Raw genomic sequence first — 19,352 nt, 5'->3', positions numbered from 1 at the left:
ACGTACTGTACAATAACCGGCCGTTCTGTTTTATATTGCTTTTCGTATCGCGCACTCCTGAGCGGTTTTATCTCTGCAGTCTAGGCGTGCACGTGCCGGTATGTGTATATGATGATGATGGTGGGCGCTGTACTCCGCTTCAGGATGTGGTTGTGAGCCTCGCTGGCAGGGCGGGCGGCCGGCAGATCTCGAGGCGGCCGCCACCGCCACGTGTGCGTGCGGGGTCTGTGTGGGCTGTGTTGGTACCTGAACCCGATGGAGGGCTGTGAGACGGGCTGGGTGACTGTTGTGGACCGCGGGGCGGCCGCGCGAGGACGCGTGGCGCGGCGGCTGTAGCGAGAGGCAGCGCCGTCTCCGAACCCCCCCGGACAACCGGCCGGCGGTTGGGCCGGCTGAACGTTCGAGCGGATTGGGCGTGGTGGTGACTGGCTCTGTATGGATGGGCGCCGCCAGTGTCCGGTCCGTGGTGAAGTCAGGTCAGACCAAGACCCGCAGACGGCGGAGTGCGTGCTGTGTGGTAGATCGATGCCAGCCACGGTCCCGGGAGAGGCGTGTTTGGAGGGCGCGCAGGTGGCGCAGTGTGTCGTGCTCACCGGCTCTTTTGTCATGTGTACTACAGGTCGCCACGAATCATTGCACGCATCCGCACTGTCAGCGCTCGCGCTTGCTGTGCAGACTCCAACGTAATCTGCGGTCCGGCGCGGAGCGACAGGGAGTGGTTCTGCCGGATTATGTGGGGGGAGTGATGTGCCAGCAAGGCCGCCTGGCGCGGTACACAAGTGCGCGTCACGTATGCCCCCGCGCGCGCCCGACGAGCGCCCACGCCGTACAGCGTATCATTCCCCAGTAGATCCCACCACCCTCGTGCATGTGGTCGTGGTGGCCCCTTTTCTCCGCCATACCAGTTTTGCGTGGTAGACCACTGCGTGTGTCCCATTTGTGTTGGCCATACTGTGTTGTTTTGCGAATATCTCACCTTTGCAACGTTTCGACAGCACGTATTGTGCACGCTTAATCGTGACTAAAACAAATTGATAGGACTTTGTTCGCTGTGAAGGTACTGGCAGATTGCCATGCATTTCGCACGTACCATACTTCGTACTCGCAATCAACTTAAGAGTATTTTAGGTTAATAAATATCAATGTTTTTATTTGAGACCCTAAATAAACTTGCACTCTGACTGCGCCGTTTGAAGGGGTTTGGGCGGGCGTTTGCAGATTCGTCAGGACGCGCTCGTGTACCCTACGGAGCTGGGAAAAGTCTCGTATCTCCCATTCTCCGTCCAACAACCCGCGTCTTTTTAGCTCATGCCGGCACGCCGACGCCAGACAGCTGTGGATTGCATTCCGCGGGGTTCGACCGCCGACACGCACGAGTCGCGCATGACCCATGAGTCCCGGACGCATCTTGGCCTGGATGCGAGACGACTTCGGGCTGAGGACCGGTATGAAATCCCAGGGTAATAAATTAGCATACATTTACGCGCTGCTGTGGTCCACAATACCAACAGCAGTGATACCGTTTCAAAACATCGGTTCAGACGGTGGCATCCGCCGAGTGGACATGTGCTAGTCTCCAACACAGACCTCCGTCTCAGACGGTCTGACCCCTGCATGGAAATTCAACTGGAGCAATGATCAGCCCCTGGCCTGACGCTCCACGTAAAAACGACACTGCTACATCAAAACACCGTCCGAACGGTTTACAACGAACACTAACCCAACAAACCCACAATTCCAACAATCCAGCCCAAGCCTCACACCTCTCCAGTTCGTCTGGTCCACGGCGGCGACCGGCGTATGCGGCCACGGACGGTGCGCCGTTGGATGACATGACCCTTCCCCTCCCCACGGACGGTCCCGCATGGCGGCACGTGCCGGCTGGAGGCCGCCGCACAACAGACAACGCAGCGGCAGTAGCGCTCCACCCCAGCGCACACATGGAAAGCCTCCAGGCGCGGGGAATTACCTCGCCGCATCACAACAGGGGAAAGGCCGCGGCCTGCGCCGCGCCCAACGCCAGGCCGCCCACCGGCGCCCAGCGAGACCATCAGAGCCGCGGCAACGTCCGCACGACCTGCACAGCACGCGCCGGTGACGGCAGCACTACTGCAGCGGCGCAGAGCACGGGAAACAGCGCAGCGTTGGCGAACATCAACACAAATAGCTCAACATGACACTGCGTCACAGCCGCGGCGAAGGAGCCGTAGCCGCAAGGGTCGCGTGCGCTGAACAGCAGTCGCTAAACACAGTTCCATGAGTTCGAGTTTCTGAGCAGGTTGTCTTTGGGTGGGCGAGGTGGCCACGGCCGGCGGCCGCTGGTGCCAGTCGACACGTCGCCGAGGAAGCACCGGCGGCCGGACCTCCCGGCGCTGACGTCCTCCCACCGGCGGAACGGCCGCACAAAGTCAGCCGGGCGCGCCACCTCAGGTCGCCGTCGGCCGCGCCTCTACTTCAACAGGGCCAGGTCCAGCCGCTGGTTGTAAGAGTGGGTCAGCGGGGGGAACAGAGCGTCCTTCAGCTCCCACCCGCCGGATGTCTCCTCCATCGCCAGAATGCTGCAGTAGGGAATCTTGCCTGGTGATGAAACAGAAGCGACGGGCTGATTAGTGCCAGCTGGTTGTCGGCACGGGCAGACATTCTCCAAGGGCCGGGGGCTACTGCCAGACGTGGTCTCCGCCTTCCCCAAGGGCCCAAAATATACTCCTCGAAAATCACCAAATCAGACCAACTTGACTTTGAGGGTGTGACATCATTCAATTTTGTTATTCACTATGTCAGTAAGTTACCACATATTCCTGTTTTGTCTTATATTTGTTTCCATTTTATCGAATTTCTCTGAGTCTTGGGCTTCACTTCCCAAAACCTGATGTCACCTCCGTCAAAGAATTTGAGACTTTTTGGCCGCGAATCGCTTTTCATCGGCCAATCCCAGGCCTTCAGTTAAGCCCCGTCCCCTGATGAGTCTCATTCTGGCGTCTCCACGCCTGGTACGGACGGCTGGTAACAAAAACCGGAAGCATCCATTTTGAAGCATACAAATATTTTTATTTCACAATAAAGTAATTTTTGGCCCCTAGACTGATGCCTCAAATGTGGGCCTAGCCTAGGCTCAGTATCAGCTGGCACCAAACCGATGGATGCTCGGAGGCATCACCAGGCACGGGCTTGGTTCCAGGACATTCGGCCCCTGTATTGAGCAACAGCCGCCGTTAGTTGGAAGGTTAAAAATCAACACTTAACGTGCTATCTAACAGCACAATAACTCGCTTCCAGCTTGCTTCTATGACCGACATTCAGTGACCATAACTCTGTCCTTGTCAGGCTAATGGGGGCCCAGGCCGGCACGGATCTCTGTTCAGCATCGGGGCTCCCCTTTTCAGGATCGAATTCCTTTCTCCCCGCAGTGGGGCCCCTCGACTCTCCGAGTGCCCCTAAGCAGCACCAGAGGTTTCCTGTATGGCATTCTGGGTCCTTGGCCCTGTCACTGTCCCAGAATTAGGCTTTAACTGGTGCGGGTCCCTGACTGGGCCCGAAGCCCCTGACGGAAGGCCTACTTTTGTCTGAGAGGTCTCCTAGTGACGAAAGAGAATATAATATCGAGAATAATCGAGATCGGAGGGCTCTGCTCCTGTTCGGCTGATGGGGTCTTTGGCCGGCACGGAGCCCCTGTCCAGTATCGGAGCTCCCTGGACAACAGATATTCTCAGACTCCTGCCCGACAGTATCGGGCAGTACCCTTGTGCAATATGGAATCCCCCTCTCAGTATCACAGGCCCCCTCTCAGTTTCGGGGGCCCTTGGCCGATTGGCGAGTATCTCAAAGTCTCACATATCCCGAATGCCGTCTTCGGTCAACCGGAACTTTGGGCCCCAGACCACCATGGGGAGAGACGAAAGCCCTCTCTATCTCCACCCCTTTGTACCCCCCCCCCCCCCCCCTGATTGTCGGCATAATGCATACGACACTGGACACCACTCAGCCAAGACATACATGACACAATTTAAACAGACCATGAATCACCAGTGCCGCGTCGCCACTGAGCTGGCCGATGACAACTCTGGTTCGGTATTTCTCGCTTCACGGGGCGACAACAATAGCGCCACACCCGAGTGATCACTGTCGGCCCAGTCCTCCACCCTGAGCGGTCCAGTTCGCCCGGTGCTCGGCCCCAGCCGCGTGCCTGGTCGGCCCAGTCCTCCGCCCCGAGCCGCCCAGCTGGCCTGGTGCCCGGCCCCTGTCGCGGGCCTAGTCGGCCCAGTCCTCCGCTCCGAGCAGCCCAGTTCGCCCGGTGCTCGGCCCCAGTCGCGGGCCTGGTCGGCCCAGTGCTCCGCCCCGAGCCGCCCAGCCGGCCCGGTGCTCGGCCCCAGTCGTCAGCCCCGTCGGCCCAGTCCCCTCAGCCCGTCGGCCGGCACCCGGTCCGCTCACCGAGGAAGGCGCGCAGCTCGACGGCCGAGCGCGGCTGGTGGCCCGTCTGCTGGCGCGTGCACGTGTCCAGCGTGGCCGCGTGGCCCACCAGCAGGATGTTGCCGCTCGCTGCGTGGGGTGCGGGCGGTCAGCGGCGGCACGAGGACGCGCAGCAACGAGAGCAGCCCGACACTGCAGTCACGCCACACACAGCAGCGACAGGCAGACACTGCGGTCCCGCCGCCACTGCGACGGGACAACAGTGTACGTAGGATGTACCAATGGAGACGGCTCGACAATGTGGTCGCACAAGGAAAATGATGGCCCTACATTGCAATGGCGAACGTACTGCAGCAGAAATCAGCTTCAGGTTTTGACAAATCACACCAGGCTTGAAAAACCGTCGCAAAAGATCCATACCCCCCCCCCCCCCCCCCCCCCCCCCCCACCGCATGGTGTCTGTCTGTCCCGTACGCCTCCGCGCCTCACCAGTCGGCCGACCCCACCTGCAGTGCGCAGCGCGTGCTGCGTGACGAAGTGGTTGCGTTGGTAGTACTGTTCACAGCTCTCTTTGCGCTCGCGCAGCTCCTCCACGGTGACGAGCGGCCGGTAGCCGGCGTCCACGTTGAAGCCCCAGCTCTGTAGCTCAGCCACGCTCAGGAACGAGGGCAGTCCGTCGGAATACCAGACCAGCCACTCGAACAGGCCCGGCTCGATGCGCAGCGGCAGCTGGTGTTGCATGCCCATGCCTGCCGGTAGACAGGTTCACCCGGTAAAATGCGGATGTCGAGACCTTTGCGGATCTCTCGCAACATGTGATGCTTCGAGGGGATTCTGACATGAGACAGAAAAGCACGCCTATGTGCATAGTGCACGCCATTCAAATGTGCTTCGTTACCTTCTGACAGATCTTAAAGGTGAACCATGTCCTCCATTTCAGACCGATGATGATGGCCCAAATTTGCGCCAGTCCCTTCAGCTTTCTGTTGAAGATGATAAGATGAAAAAGTGTCGCGAGATTTCTTCGCACGTGCTTCTAATTTCCCAAGCAGAAGAATTCCAATTACTGAATTGTTACGTATTTCAGACACAATCCTGGCAGCTGAGTTATTTGACGGCTCCACAGACTTCAAGCACAATGAGTTTCATTGCTAGACTTATCATTTTGTTGACATGCATCGTAACCGTTTCCTTTGCACTGCAGTGCTTGACTTGTCATTCTCCCAAAATGTTGAAAATTCCTGGCGTTCAAAAGAAATTTAAGAATGTCATGGCAGCCATCCTTCACATGGGTATAATGAGCATGAATCAGACTGTCTTGGACGATCCTAACAACAACTTTAAAGGCTGGAAAGAGCTGCCGGACTGCGTCCATGGAACACCAAAGGAGGTAAATTGTACAGAGGGCCAAGTCTGCGGATATAACGAGATGCACGACAAGTACTTCGCCAAGCACTGTTTATGGTTGAACCAGACGCTGTATCAAAATATGACCCTCAACAAATGCTATATTCACGGAATGATTATGCACAAGACCACGTTCCTGTACTGCGATACGGACAATTGCAACAAAGATCACATCAAAGGGGACGACCGAAAGGAATGCAGCGTACACACCTGGCGCATGAAATCGTTGGATCCTTCCATGGGAGGTTCTAACGCGAACGACAAAAAAAGCTCCGCTAGCACCGGCAGCACCCCGACCAGCTCCAGGGTACAAGCACTCGTAACAGTGATAATCACCGCGATGAGTAGCGCTTTCCGATACAAACTATGATTGAAACGAAGCACGAGTGGTTCTGAAAGTTACACGTCATCAGACAGTAACTTCAGTCACCCTACAACGAAGAAATACAGAAATTGCTGAAAGTGTATTAATGAAATGCTCCAGCATGAAATCACTGGGCAGCCATCCGAACAATGAAACGATTACGTCAGCTGTCAACTATGGCCCTGTGGTATTTTCGATGTTAAGTTCGCAGTCTTTTGTTTTGTGTTGTGCGCGGCACCTGTGATTTGTTATGGTGAACCCGGTACCACGATGGGGCAAGTATGACACGTAGTTTTCGCTTTACTTATCCGTACTGTAGCGAATACACAGCCTTTTCACCGAAATCATTATATCATGACCCATGCTTGGCTGGCTGATTGACACCACGCAGAATTCATCCATCCAACGCAAAGACCAATGCCGACTCACATTTGACGGTGCCGAATGACGTATGATGCATATATGTCCGCATGAATATTACGTTAATGAACGGTTGACAGCAACAAGCATGCACGATAACCAGCGCGTCCGAAAGATATCCGTTTCTTTCCCAAGACTTATGGGCACAGCCAGTGAGCCGACATCCTTTACCACAAACTAACAGGCATGTCGTCTCAGGTTCTGGTAGAAGGTCCAGAACTCTGTCCACACCGATTTTGTTACAACTCTTAGAGGGCCTTTTTCGAATATCAACTGCATCTGGTGGTGTTTTGCTAGCCCTGAAACTGGCCCAACGAGTTTGCATCGGATCATATCGTTTTAACTAGGCTGTTCCCAATATTATGATCTGAAAAACACCACCTGGCGAACGTCACCCAACAGGGTCTGTGTTGTGGCTTCGACTCGGCTTTACCTCGTGCTTCTATTACCTTGGCATGGAGCCTGCAAACTCGGATCCATGCGTATTGCCCGCCGGAAGTTGGAACAATCACGTGCCAACGCAATTACAACTCAGCGGCTGGAGTTTCACGGTCGCCCCAATGTGACAAACATGCAATATGTTTGTTGTTTTTTTTTAGATTGCTTCGAACCGTTTGAATGGATCGATTTCTGGGATCAGAGCTCACGCTGAGCAGTGCTTGTTGTGCGAGCCCTGACCCTACCACCCGATCGCGTAACTCAAGGGCAACGTCAGAATTTGGTGGTGAAATTTAACGTGCCGCAACGTTCGGCACGGTCCGTCCCGTCCTCTGACATCACCTGACCTTCAGCGATGCCACCGGCCGCAGGCCATACCTGTCCAGACTAAAACCAACATGAGCTGAGTGGCTCCGAGCCCCGCAGTCAGCAAACGTGATCATATAAGTGGGACTAATCGGTCAACTAATGGCGTCAGGCTAGCCTTAAATTGGTGACTTCACAAAGCTCTGATCCTTATGAAACTCACCGAGATTCAATCAGGGCACGCGTGCTAGCTATTGTATACTTCTGGAGCAAACGCACGGCAAGTCGGCCGAAAGCATGCCAGCACTTCAGCATTGGACTGCAGTGCGCATTGGACCGGTATGGACGCCTCAGCGATACACAATCGGCTATCTGGAAGCAGTCGGCCAGCGACGACCACTTGTGGTTCTCGCGTGCGAGCGGGGTGTTTGGTGCCTCAATTACCGTGCTAATTCTCCAAGCAATACACATAGCTGGTCTCCGCAGCTGCAGGCGTATGTAAAGTGGAGTGGCATCGGGCGTTCCAACATTAACCATGCACACGGCGCCAATGAAAATCTCAGTTGATAAAATATTTTGCTCCACCGCTGACAATTTCTGCGTTACCACGTATATATATATATATATATATATATATATATATATATATATATATATATATATATATACGTAATACTCGTCGACAGCGAAAGGTCGCAGGTTACCACATTTACCCATAGCTGATGCGCCTTGCTCGATGTTGACACCAACAGGGAACCCTGCCGGCCTGTTGTTTCTCGCCCTCGTAACATCAGGCGACCGTGCGTGGTATCAGGCGACAGTCACGGGGGTACGCCCGATACCGGGCCGGTTAACTCGGCTCCGGTGAAGTTCCCTGGGGCTCGAGGTTCCCAGCTGAGGTCCCCTGGTCCCGGCTGGGGTCCACCAGACCCCGGCGGGAGCCCCGGGTCCCAGCGGGGGTTTCGCGGTCCCGGCTTAGATCCTACGGATCCCGGCTGCGGTCTCCGGGTCCCCGGCATGTGCCCTCGGTTCTCGGCAGGGACCCTCCGGGTCACGGCAGGGCTCCCGCTGGTCCCCGGCAGCCGACTGAGCGGCGTTCTCGTCCGGTGTGTGAGGCCACAGGCGGCACGGTACCTGCCAAGATGAAGTAGGCCGTCTCGACGCAGCGCAGGCTGGGCGAGCAGTACACGTGATGCACCTGCACGTTGTGCCGCTTCATCGCCTCCCCTGCGGGGAGCCAGACACTTCTGCAGCCAGGAACAGCACGCGGCAGGCGAGCTCGCCTCACCCCGCGCCGAGACTGCGAATGTCTCGCGCGGCGGCTTCACGGAGCGACAGTGGCAGTGGCGTCACAACTGGCACCGCAGCATCCTGTTATACCACGCCGGTAACGCACCGCGGCCTTCCTCTGGCCAAGTGTGCGCATGCGCGCAAGTGTCTGATGTGCGCGACAGTCAAAGCGAGCTTCTGCCGTGGACAAACCAAAAGTCCGGGACAACAAAGGCCTCGCATGAAGTGGATTGATGAGTTCAGACTTATTCAACCAAATCATTCAACTAAACGGGGAAGCAGGTGCTCGAGTAACGTTAACGACTCGTAACAAAGTCTAACGTTAACGTAAGACTCCTAACGTTAACGTAAGTCGCACCGATGGTTCATTTGCACACGTTTTCAAAACTGTTGCTCGAACAAGAGCTCGAGTGTCCCAGCACGTGTTCTTCCAAGAGCCAAGCCATGCCCGGAGTCGGCGCCGACGCGGGCGGCGCTCGCCGGTGTCCAGCGGGGCTGCCGTCTGTCAACTCACCGGTGAGGCGGGCCTGAACGCGGCCCACCTGCGTCACGGGCGAGTCCTTGGCGAAGCCCTTGGGCCCGTCGGAGCGCGTCCGCAGCGTCACCGGCATGTTCAGGTCCTTCTGCACGTAATTCCCTGCAACGACAGCGGCACTTGTGATGCTGCGCCGGCTCACCCAAACGGATGGGAGATCGGGATCATTCAGTACAGTCGACCGCCGCACTGGCGCATGTGCTGAAAGGCATTGGTAGCCTGCATTACATGCCGAATTGATTGTCACAGTGCTTAAACTGGTCACGTTTTACGCAAATCATTATTGCCCTGCATGCATGTATCAAACATAGAATGCTAATCTCACTTAATGCGTGTTATTTTCTCCCTCTCCTCTCTCCCCTCCCCTCCCTCTCCTCTCCCTCTCCCTCTCCCTCCCCTCCCCTCCCTCCCCTCTCCCCCCTCCCTCTCCCTCTTCCTCCCTCTCCCCTCCCTCTCCCTCTCCCTCTCCCCTCCCTCTCCCTCTCCCTCTCCTCTCCTCTCCCTCTCCTCTCCTCTCTCTCTCCTCTCCTCTCTCTCTCTCTCTCTCTCTCCTCTCTTCTCTCTCTCTCTCTCTCTCTCTCTCTCTCTCCTCTCCCTCTCTCTCCTCTCTCTCTCTCTCTTTGTGCATCGCAAGAGTTGTCAGTTAAATTGGGCAGCTCTTTTAGCTGTCACAGAAAACGACCAACTGGTTATGGGACAAGCCACTACTGGAGTTGCGGGCAAAATAAAGCCCAGCGGTGTCTGTCAGTCATGTTTTTATTCTGAAACATGGCTGGTGCCTGAGTTTAGGGAACAATTCGTGGCAACAAGCAATGAAACTGAAGACACGGGATCTTTCTTACTACAACTCGAGAATCGCGAGTTCACCACGCGACGATACAAAATGCGCGATTTTTACTGTTCTGGTTTATAGATGATCACATTTTTTTTTAACTAATGCACTTGCAGTGCACTATGGAACGCAATCCCACCAGAGTAATCCAACAAACGAATCCATCATCCGCTCTTGGGCGTTTTCAGGACTGCTGCCAGATCGCTTCAACCATAGCAGATAATGATGCGTGACCAACTGCACTATGAAGGCTTTGCCACTATGCAGGTAAACCGACAAATGCGTTTAAAAAGCTGGCACGCGTTTCATAAACGGACAGGAAAGCATATGGAAAAAAGCTGTGCCCTGTATGTGCCTATATCGAACAACTATCCTCAAAATGATCGCTTCGGGCAACGTGTGCCCCCCAAACTCGCACTTGGTTAAGATGCCGCGTAGGTTTTCAGTGTCGCCTGGAAGAAACATGTTATGAGTTCTTTCCAGCGGACAGTTCCTGAAACAGCCATTTTGCGCCACGTCTTTACAATGGGAAGTTGATGCATTTTGCAGCAAATCATCGCGACACAGTCGCTATGACCCAATGTAAGACGCAGTCGACAAGCATCACGCACGAATACATTAAACAGACCCTCCAGAACACAACAAACTGATAGCGATAAGCGTACCTGCCTTAGCGTTTGTGCTACAAACATTTCCTGCGCGTCCTCATATATTAAAGTCTGACCTATCCTACAGGAAAGCGAGAAGCGTTTCGAAGTAGCTCCATACATGTTAGTATGTCATGAACAGCACGTAGTCGAAGAAAACACAACGTATGCTTGTTTTAATGCCGCAGTTCCTTTTCAAACGCATATCACAAAGTACCACACGACTGCCTAATTGAAGAACAACCACCTCGGGAGAAAAGGAATAAGCGTGTGGTAAATGGTCGACGAGAGGAACACGCTTTAGGCGTTTAAACGACACATGCCAAGATAGAACACAATATTTAAGTTGCTGCGATTACATTTAATGAGTTCTCATTATTACTACACCAAATTCAAATACATTTGTACTAACCACTGTAATGCATTTCGAGGTTTTGCTACTAGTCCATGCATTGCCAATGCATTTAAATCAAATAAGTTTGAAACTCTGCAGTGGATATCACACTCCATTTAAGTATGTTGAAGACAGTCATATAACATCTAAAAAACGAAAAAGCTACGGTTCACGTACCACCATGCCACACTCAAGTGTAGCATTGGTCGATGTTGCTGTATGAAGATTCATTCGGTTACGTTTCCGCCTACGTGGTCCCCAACAAGTTAGCAACTATGCGAGTTTTTAATGAAGAGAATGGTTGTGAATGTGATGCCCGGAGGCTCCTCCGTAAAACGTTACACACTGGGGTGTCCGGAGCCTTGTTGACGGCGGCCCGGGCTTATTCGATAAGCCTGAGTCACGCCGGCCGCTCCCTACAAGGCGGCCGGCGTGGGCCACGTAGAACGACTTACAGCTAAGGACCTTACACTGCAGGCTTGACTCCGACTCGAGTGCAGACGCTACCCAGCCCCGGAATGGATCCTAACGGAGGCGGCCTCGGACCGAAAGTCTCAGGGGCTAGCTCTGTCCGCAACGGGCTAACGCGCCGGCACCTCCCCTACTCCGGCCGCTCACCGCCCTCGTCGAAGCAGAACGGGATCCACGAGCCGTAGGTGAAGTCGACCCGCTCTCCGTGGCGCGCCACCCACACCTGGCGCGGTGCCGAGCTGTCGACCGACGCCGCCAGGGGCGCTGGCCTCGCCGCCGGCCGCTCCGCCTGTTTCACAGAACGGGGCCAGCGTCAGATGCGTGCGTGCCAACACCGTCCCAAACGAACTCAGCTCGTGGATTTAACACTGAACGCAAGGATTCCTTTTCAAGTACGTACACGACCAGTCGGTGCGGGGCCAACACATGGTGCCTACACACTGGATGCTGAGGTAATGACTGATGTCTACCCTTTTCCAGGGTTAAGTCACAGTGTTGCGTATACACCTCCCGCGACTCACCACCGACCTCCGCGCGCGGCCGGAACAGCGCCGCCAGCGCCCGCCGACCCCTGCGCGGGTCAGTGGGACAGGGCAGACTGACCTGGGCCGGCGGGTCGTCCGTCACCAGCACGTTGTCGTAGACGGAGCGGGGCCGCTCGGCCGTCTCCTGCAGCGAGGTGTCCGAGCCGAGCGAGGAGAGCGACTGCCGCAGCCGCTCCTGGCTGCTGGCGTGCTGCAGCGGCTGGCGGCGGCACGGCGGCCCGTCCAGCTCCTCCGACAGCGCCGACCGGCTCATCGGCAGCGCCCTGTGTCGCACACGCAGACATACAGACGTATGCACCTGCACCGCCGACCGGCTTATCGGTACCGTCCTGTGCTACACATACACACACACACACACTGGCATAACGACACGTTACCGCCGTTATCGGTGCCCAGCGGCAGCGACCCGCGTCAGCCGCCAGACGCGCGGGCTGACGCTCCGACGCCGGCCGGTGTCGGCGAGCGCCGCAGCGCCGGCCGTCCCCCACCCACCTGTGCAGGGTCCAGGAGTCGGACTCGGCCATCGGCTGGATGTAGTTGTGCGGCAGGAAGCCGCTCTGGCCGGTGAGCCAGGAGGTGGCCTCGACCCAGCCGTCAGGCGAGCTTTGCAGCGAGTCACGCGACACGTACACGTAGTCGCCCACCACCAGCTCCAGCTCGTCCGGCTCGCGCGGCACGTGCGCGTACAGCACCTTGTGTACCTGGCCGGCGGAGGCGTCGTCAGACGGCAGGCCGGCCGGCCAGGGCAGGGCTGGGCCGAAGACGAGACAGGGGCCGGTGGACAGGGCAAGGGGCCGAGGACAAGACAAGGGCTGGTGGATAAGGCAGGGCGCTGAGGATAAGGCAGGAAGCTGGTGGACAGGGCAGAGGTCGAGGATAAGGCAGGGCGCCGAAGACAAGATTAGAGGCTGGTGGACAGGGCAGGAAGCCCAGGGACAACGCAGGGCGCTGGGGACAAGCCAGGGAGCTGGCGGACAGGGCCGGGAACATCAGACCGCAGCGGCATAACGGCACGAGCTCGACAACACAATGGCTCACACCGAAGTGTTGGACCAATGAAACGTTTCATTTGACGACCGGAACAACCGGAATCACATACACATCAGGCATGATGTCTCTTGAGATGCGCGGGTCCATGGGAAACACGGGCCTCCCCTAAACACACACAACACATACCACACTTTCAAGCCGGATGCACTGACCTCTCGCCCCTCTAACCGCGGATCTCTCGAGTACAGTCGCAGCTCCCAGAGACAGGCGCTGGTAGGGTCCACCAGCGTCAGCAGCTCCTCCAGCTGGACAAAGTGCGCCGCCGAGAACTGGTAGGCCAGGGTCAGGTGGAGCGACTTGGTCTGTGCCTCCAGCTTGATGTCTGAAAGCAGGCCACACGTCACGTGCATAAAACAGTTTTGCTTAGATGCAGCCGCGCCGTGAACATGTACGTCAAAAATATAAACGTCTACGAGCGAGAAAATGCATAGAGCGAACGGAAGCAAAATAAATGATATTGGCGGTGCTTATCAGACCACATAATAAGGGCCACGAACTAGATAATACGAGGAACAAAAATATAAAGTAGGGCATGAAATTCCACATCGCACAACTCCGCGTCAGGCAGGAACACGATCAGGAGAATTTCCAACACACGGCAGTATGTGCAAACGGTGCATGTTGCGGCGAACAGCTTAACATAAAAGAGAATTCAGTCCTTGTGAATTCAGTCCTTGTGCTTGTGCTGCTGTGCTGCTAAAAATATGTGAACACCAGCCAACCTTCCCCTGATTGTGCGATCTGCGCAAACAGAATGACGCCACGCACTAAAGTAGTTATCAACAGCCACCTGGCCGGGTATCAAAAGATTGCACATCTGTTGCCTCAGTGGTCAGCCTTGGTTCGGCACACATCATCGCGTGGCCTTCGACGGGAGTGGAAACAGAGCTGTGTCCTGGCGCAGAACATGTCCATGTTCCTCTGGCTTACTGGTCACCAGCCCAGTGTGACCGGGTCAGCCAGAGGACGGCCGCGGAGCGGCACCACTCACTGCGCCCTTCCACGGGAACCGCGGGGACCACTCACTGTGCCGTGCCACGGGAACCGCGGGGACCACTCACTGCGCCCTTCCACGGGAACCGCGGGGACCACTCACTGCGCCGTTCCACGGGAACCGCAGGAACCACTCACTGTGCCGTGCCACGGGAACCGCGGGGACCACTCACTGCGCCCTTCCACGGGAACCGCGGGGACCACTCACTGCGCCGTTCCACGGGAACCGCGGGGACCACTCGCTGTGCCGTGCCACGGGAACCGCGGGGACCACTCGCTGTGCCGTGCCACGGGAACCGCGGGGACCACTCGCTGTGCCGTGCCACGGGAACCGCGGGGACCACTCACTGCGCCGTGCCACGGGAACCGCGGGGACCACTCACTGCGCCGTTCCACGGGAACCGCGGGGACCACTCGCTGTGCCGTGCCACGGGAACCGCAGGAACCACTCACTGTGCCGTGCCACGGGAACCGCGGGGACCACTCACTGCGCTGTTCCACGGGAACCGCGGGGACCACTCACTGCGCCGTTCCACGGGAACCGCGGGGACCACTCGCTGTGCCGTGCCACGGGAACCGCGGGGACCACTCGCTGTGCCGTTCCACGGGAACCGCAGGAACCACTCACTGTGCCGTGCCACGGGAACCGTGGGGACCACTCACTGCGCCCTTCCACGGGAACCGCGTGGACCGCTCACTATGCCGTGCCACGGGAACCGCGGGGACCACTCACTGCGTTGTTCCACGGGAACCGCAGGAACCACTCACTGTGCAGTGCCACGGGAACCGCGGGGACCACTCACTGTGCCGTGCCACGGGAACCGTGGGGACCACTCACTGCGCCGTGCCACGGGAACCGCGGGGACCACTCGTTGTGCCGTGCCACGGGAACCGCGGGGACCACTCGCTGTGCCGTGCCACGGGAACCGCGGGGACCACTCGCTGTGCCGTGCCACGGGAACCGCGGGGACCACTCACTGTGCCGTGCCACGGGAACCGCGGGGACCACTCACTGCGCCCTTCCACGGGAACCGCGTGGACCGCTCACTATGCCGTGCCACGGGAACCGCGGGGACCACTCACTGCGTTGTTCCACGGGAACCGCAGGAACCACTCACTGTGCCGTGCCACGGGAACCGTGGGGACCACTCACTGCGCCGTGCCACGGGAACCGCGGGGACCACTCACTGTGCCGTGCCACGGGAACCGTGGGGACCACTCACTGCGCCGTGCCACGGGAACCGCGGGGACCACTCGCTGTGCCGTGCCACGGGAACCGCGGGGACCACTCGCTGTGCCGTGCCACGGGAACCGCGGGGACCACTCACTGCGCCCTTCCACGGGAACCGCGGGGACCACCCACTGTGCCGTGCCACGGGAACCGCGGGGACCACTCACTGCGCCCTTCCACGCGAACCGCGGGGACCACTCACTGTGCCGTGCCACGGGAACCGCGGGGACCACTCACTGTGCCGTGCCACGGGAACCGCGGGGACCACTCACTGCGCCCTTCCACGGGAACCGCGGGGACCACTCACTGTGCCGTGCCACGGGAACCGCGGGGACCACTCACTGTGCCGTGCCACGGGAACCGCGGGGACCACTCACTGCGCCGTGCCACGGGAACCGCGGGGACCACTCGCTGTGCCGTGCCACGGGAACCGCGGGGACCACTCACTGTGCTGTGCCACGGGAACCACGGGGACCACTCACTGTGTCGCGCCAGTTCGCGGGCTAGCTGCGCCGTCATCTTCTTCAGCACGTCGGCCTGGGCCTCCTCTATGAAGAGGCCCATGTAGTTTTGCGAGACGTAGCGTTCGAGCCGCCACCGGTCGGGCAGCTGGGCCAGGCAGCGGCCCGCCGTCCGCTCCAGCGTGTCCACCAGCAGGCCCACCTGGCGGTGCGTCACCTGCGGCGTCGGGCCGCGCCGGTCAGCGCCGCCGGTCGTACCCCGCACAGCGCTGCACAGCGGCTGGGCTGTGCGGTATTATACACACAGCACAGCCTCCACACGGCAGCTGTCGATCCGGGCAGCGCGCTCACGGTAAGGCGCTGGCCAGAATCACCATACAGGAGCTATCATCCGACTCGACGCTTACATGAGGCAACGAATCGAACTGGAGATCAAGCGTTGTGCTCACGAGCCCGCACCCGTATACACGCGCGTCAACCCATGGAGCTGCCGTCCGTCCATGGAAGCAAAAGCTTAAGACACAGCTGAACAGCGATGCCGACCGCACCTTGAACGGCGCCGCCAGCGTGACGTGCGGCAGCAGCGAGTGGGCGCCGTTCCTGCCGCACTGCGTCAGCACGCGGCGCCGGAACTGGGTCAGCTGCTGCAGCAGCGCCCCCGTCGGGCACATGTACAGGTAGAAGTCACGCGTGTCGCCCTCGTCTATGTGCGGGTCGTTGACGTGCGCCAGCAGCCAGTCAGAGGCCAACTGCACGCCCCGGTCTCCGGTGGCGGCCAGCGCCTTCTCACTGGGTGGGGAGGACCAGCGTGACAGAGGTGGGGGCGCTGTAGCACTGAGACTGGCCCCAAGCCACTACAGCCAGACAACTGAAAGTCAAATGGACATAGGCCTTGAACTGGCATTGGTGCCCATGAGTTATGGTGTGGGTTATTGGATACAAAAACCTTGGACATAAACAATAATTGTATACAGTGTTAACATTGCATACATATTACATTAAAATATATTTAAGAGACTGAAGTTAACCCAAAGCACAAAGAATGCAACCATGGTGCTCTGGGCAGGAATACAGTCAATGAGAGACATCCTGCTTAGAAAACAGCTCAGTTCAGAAAAATGGACACAACCTGATGGTTCCTGAGCAGAATTGTGATAGACATGCAGTCTAGCTGCAGGAAGGTAGAACTTCATTGCTAGCACAGCCCTTGTTATGAAAACTCTAGTGTTTCCCATGGCTTGTTATGAAAAATATAATGCTTCCCAGGGCTTGTTATGAAAACTATGTTTCCAAGTTTCCCCAGCTGTTAAAGCTGCCCCCTAAACTTTCTTCCAGCATTCATGTCATTTTTTCAGATATTATGCTGTGAATGTCCATAGAAGTTCACAAAAATCACTGGTTCATTATTGCAGCATCTTGGAGGCTAACTTGCAAAGAAGGCCTGCCCAAAATCCAGCTGTTGGTAACAAGAATTCACATCTATTCAAGGTTCTATTTAATACCACTCCTGACTGGCAGCAAACCCCAACTGCAGCTGTTTCCAGGCTGGAACTTCTGCATCTCAGAGCTGGTGGATCCTGTTCCACAGCTACCCCCATACTCTCTCAGATGATGTGCATCACCAGGTAGTGACTGCAGCATGAGATGGCACTTATAATTGCTCTCTTGGTGCACATGTATTATATCCTTGACAGAATCAAGAGTGTGGTAAGCACAAATCCACCAACACAGTTGGTAGCAAGAAAGTTTTTGGCAGGTTGTAATCACCTGAAATCAGCTGGCTGATGTGTGCAGAGCAGAAAACAGTGAAACAATGATGCTATAAGATTTATTTTAATAATTACACCAAGAGGTCATATTAACATCCTTATCCATGCATATAAATTTGTTGTTCAGCACACTATGGTAACATTTAGGTAGAAAGTAAGGAACAATGAGAGCTTGCTGACTCACTGACAAAAACACACACAGCAAACTTGCAAGAATGCAGGAAATATGCATAACATGTGATCAACTCATTGTCACTAGGGTTAGAAAAAAACCCAGCAGGAACCATGCAAAATCAAGCATAATGTGACATACTACAGTGTAACCATCTTATTTATATATATATACATATATATATATATATATATATATATATATATATATATATATATATATATATATATATATATATATATAATATGTATATATATGCACAATGTCAAACTGCAATCAATTCATGGTGCACTCCTCTGGTCTCAGGTACCTGTCATCCAACATTTTCAAAGATTATACCAGTTGCCACCACTGCATGCCATACAATTTGTACTCACGCTCTGTTTTGAGGAAATCCCATTTGAAGAAGTACATCTAAAGACGACAGGCTCTGCTTTGTCCCTTTTGATGGGGTTGAACTCTTTCTGGGTGGGAGTGATGCCATGTTTGATGATCTGAAATGAGTGGCATCAGATGATTAAGACTTGCACAAAAACTCACTGATGAGCTATAGTACAGATTTGTGTCTCACTTTAACAGAAAACGCCGTCAATAGCCAGACAGCAGGGATATCATATGATGTCACCTTGCAAATTAAATAATCACATGCGCCAGGCTCTCACGCTGACGGAGCAACACCAGCGCGTCAAGGTCAACCCGGTGAATCAACGCTACACATTTGTGGTCGCGTTTCAACCTTCTTTCCAGCCGTACCAATGGGTGACTCTTCCGCATAGTGACGTTGTAATGTATAAGGATATGGCGCAAATACATTATATTACACACCTACTAGCGCCTGTGGCATAGATGTATATCGGTGGTTTACGGCAGTCTGTTGGTCTGTTCGCAGCGCGCATGTGGTCTCCATGGAGATGGACCTCACTCGCACAGAATTAGCCCTCGCACAGTTCGGCATCGCCAGCATAGGCCTCGCGCACCCTGAAAGCGGCCTGTATGAACTAAATCTAGCTTGTAGATCAAGCAAAGTTGATATTAGTAGGTTCACTATGCATTTATGAATACATCCAAACCGGTTGGGACAGAACGGGATCACACGGAATACAGGACGGATCCGGAATGGAACGTCACGAGGCATGGCGGAGCAGGACGGGACTAACCCAAGCCAAACGTGACCAGGCGGGACCGGGCAACACCGGGCGGGATCAGACCAGTGGCGGCGTACCCGAAAGGGGAAAGGGGCAGTGGGGGACCTTGCCCCCCATCTTTTGAGGAGGAGCAAAAGTAGCTTTTTGCCCCCCCCCCCCCGTCCCTGTAATCTCAGGTAGCCCAGAAGGGCCCTCCGGTATATATGGTAGTGCTCGCTTCAACGTTACCAAAGAAGCGTTGGGAACCCTGTCTGGACCGCAAAGCGTCTATTTTAAGCTCGGAGGGGAATCGTTTCGTGCCCGCGAAGGGCCCATCTTAGGCTGGAAATTGCCTGTTTCAAGACGGGAAAACAATCAGGTCACTTCCAGGCGCGTTACGGGCCTAACTCTGGTCTGGACGGGGCTCATCGCAAGATAAAAAGACCCATGTCAGGTCGGGAAAAGGGCTCATCGCCGTGGGTTCAAAGAGGGCCTT

At 56.1% G+C, this 19,352-nt stretch overlaps 1 protein-coding gene across 2 annotated transcripts; it reads right to left on the bottom strand.

Annotated features, from left to right (window-relative positions):
• Positions 1 to 1,461: 1,461 nt before the first annotated feature.
• On the bottom strand, positions 1,462 to 18,541 carry LOC119098196 (protein UBASH3A homolog). 2 transcript variants are annotated; one of them, XM_037221133.1, is made up of 13 exons: positions 18,486 to 18,541; positions 18,110 to 18,226; positions 16,340 to 16,580; positions 15,813 to 16,008; positions 13,259 to 13,428; positions 12,549 to 12,757; positions 12,115 to 12,319; positions 11,659 to 11,800; positions 9,147 to 9,269; positions 8,477 to 8,569; positions 4,914 to 5,156; positions 4,429 to 4,536; positions 1,462 to 2,577 (listed from the first exon to the last, which is right to left on the bottom strand). In XM_037221133.1, exons 2-13 carry the CDS (start codon positions 18,214 to 18,216, stop codon positions 2,450 to 2,452), a joined length of 1,965 nt encoding a protein of 654 aa, XP_037077028.1. In that variant the 5' UTR covers positions 18,217 to 18,226; positions 18,486 to 18,541; the 3' UTR covers positions 1,462 to 2,449. The 2 variants fall into 2 exon arrangements, with proteins under 2 accessions (XP_037077028.1, XP_037077021.1); XM_037221126.1 differs by lacking the exon at positions 18,486 to 18,541 and adding an exon at positions 18,358 to 18,408.
• Positions 18,542 to 19,352: the final 811 nt, after the last annotated feature.

The sequence above is a fragment of the Pollicipes pollicipes genome, unplaced genomic scaffold (genome assembly GCF_011947565.3).
Source record: "Pollicipes pollicipes isolate AB1234 unplaced genomic scaffold, Ppol_2.1 Scaffold_2555;HRSCAF=2994_pilon_pilon_pilon, whole genome shotgun sequence".
Lineage (NCBI taxonomy): Eukaryota > Metazoa > Arthropoda > Thecostraca > Pollicipedomorpha > Pollicipedidae > Pollicipes > Pollicipes pollicipes.
The sequence above is the reverse complement of the archived record's forward strand: the minus strand, read 5'-3'. Positions and strand labels throughout refer to the sequence as shown.

Bases quoted from the DNA above. Each gene is read 5' to 3' on its own strand.
- LOC119098196 (XM_037221133.1), bottom strand. From the start codon at position 18,216: ATGGCATCACTCCCACCCAGAAAGAGTTCAACCCCATCAAAAGGGACA. The intron at 16,009-16,339 runs GTGCGGTCGGCA...CCGACGCCGCAG, and splicing joins CGCTGGCGGCGCCGTTCAAG to GTGACGCACCGCCAGGTGGG. The intron at 5,157-8,476 runs GTACCGTGCCGC...GTCTACCGGCAG, and splicing joins GGCCTACTTCATCTTGGCAG to GCATGGGCATGCAACACCAG.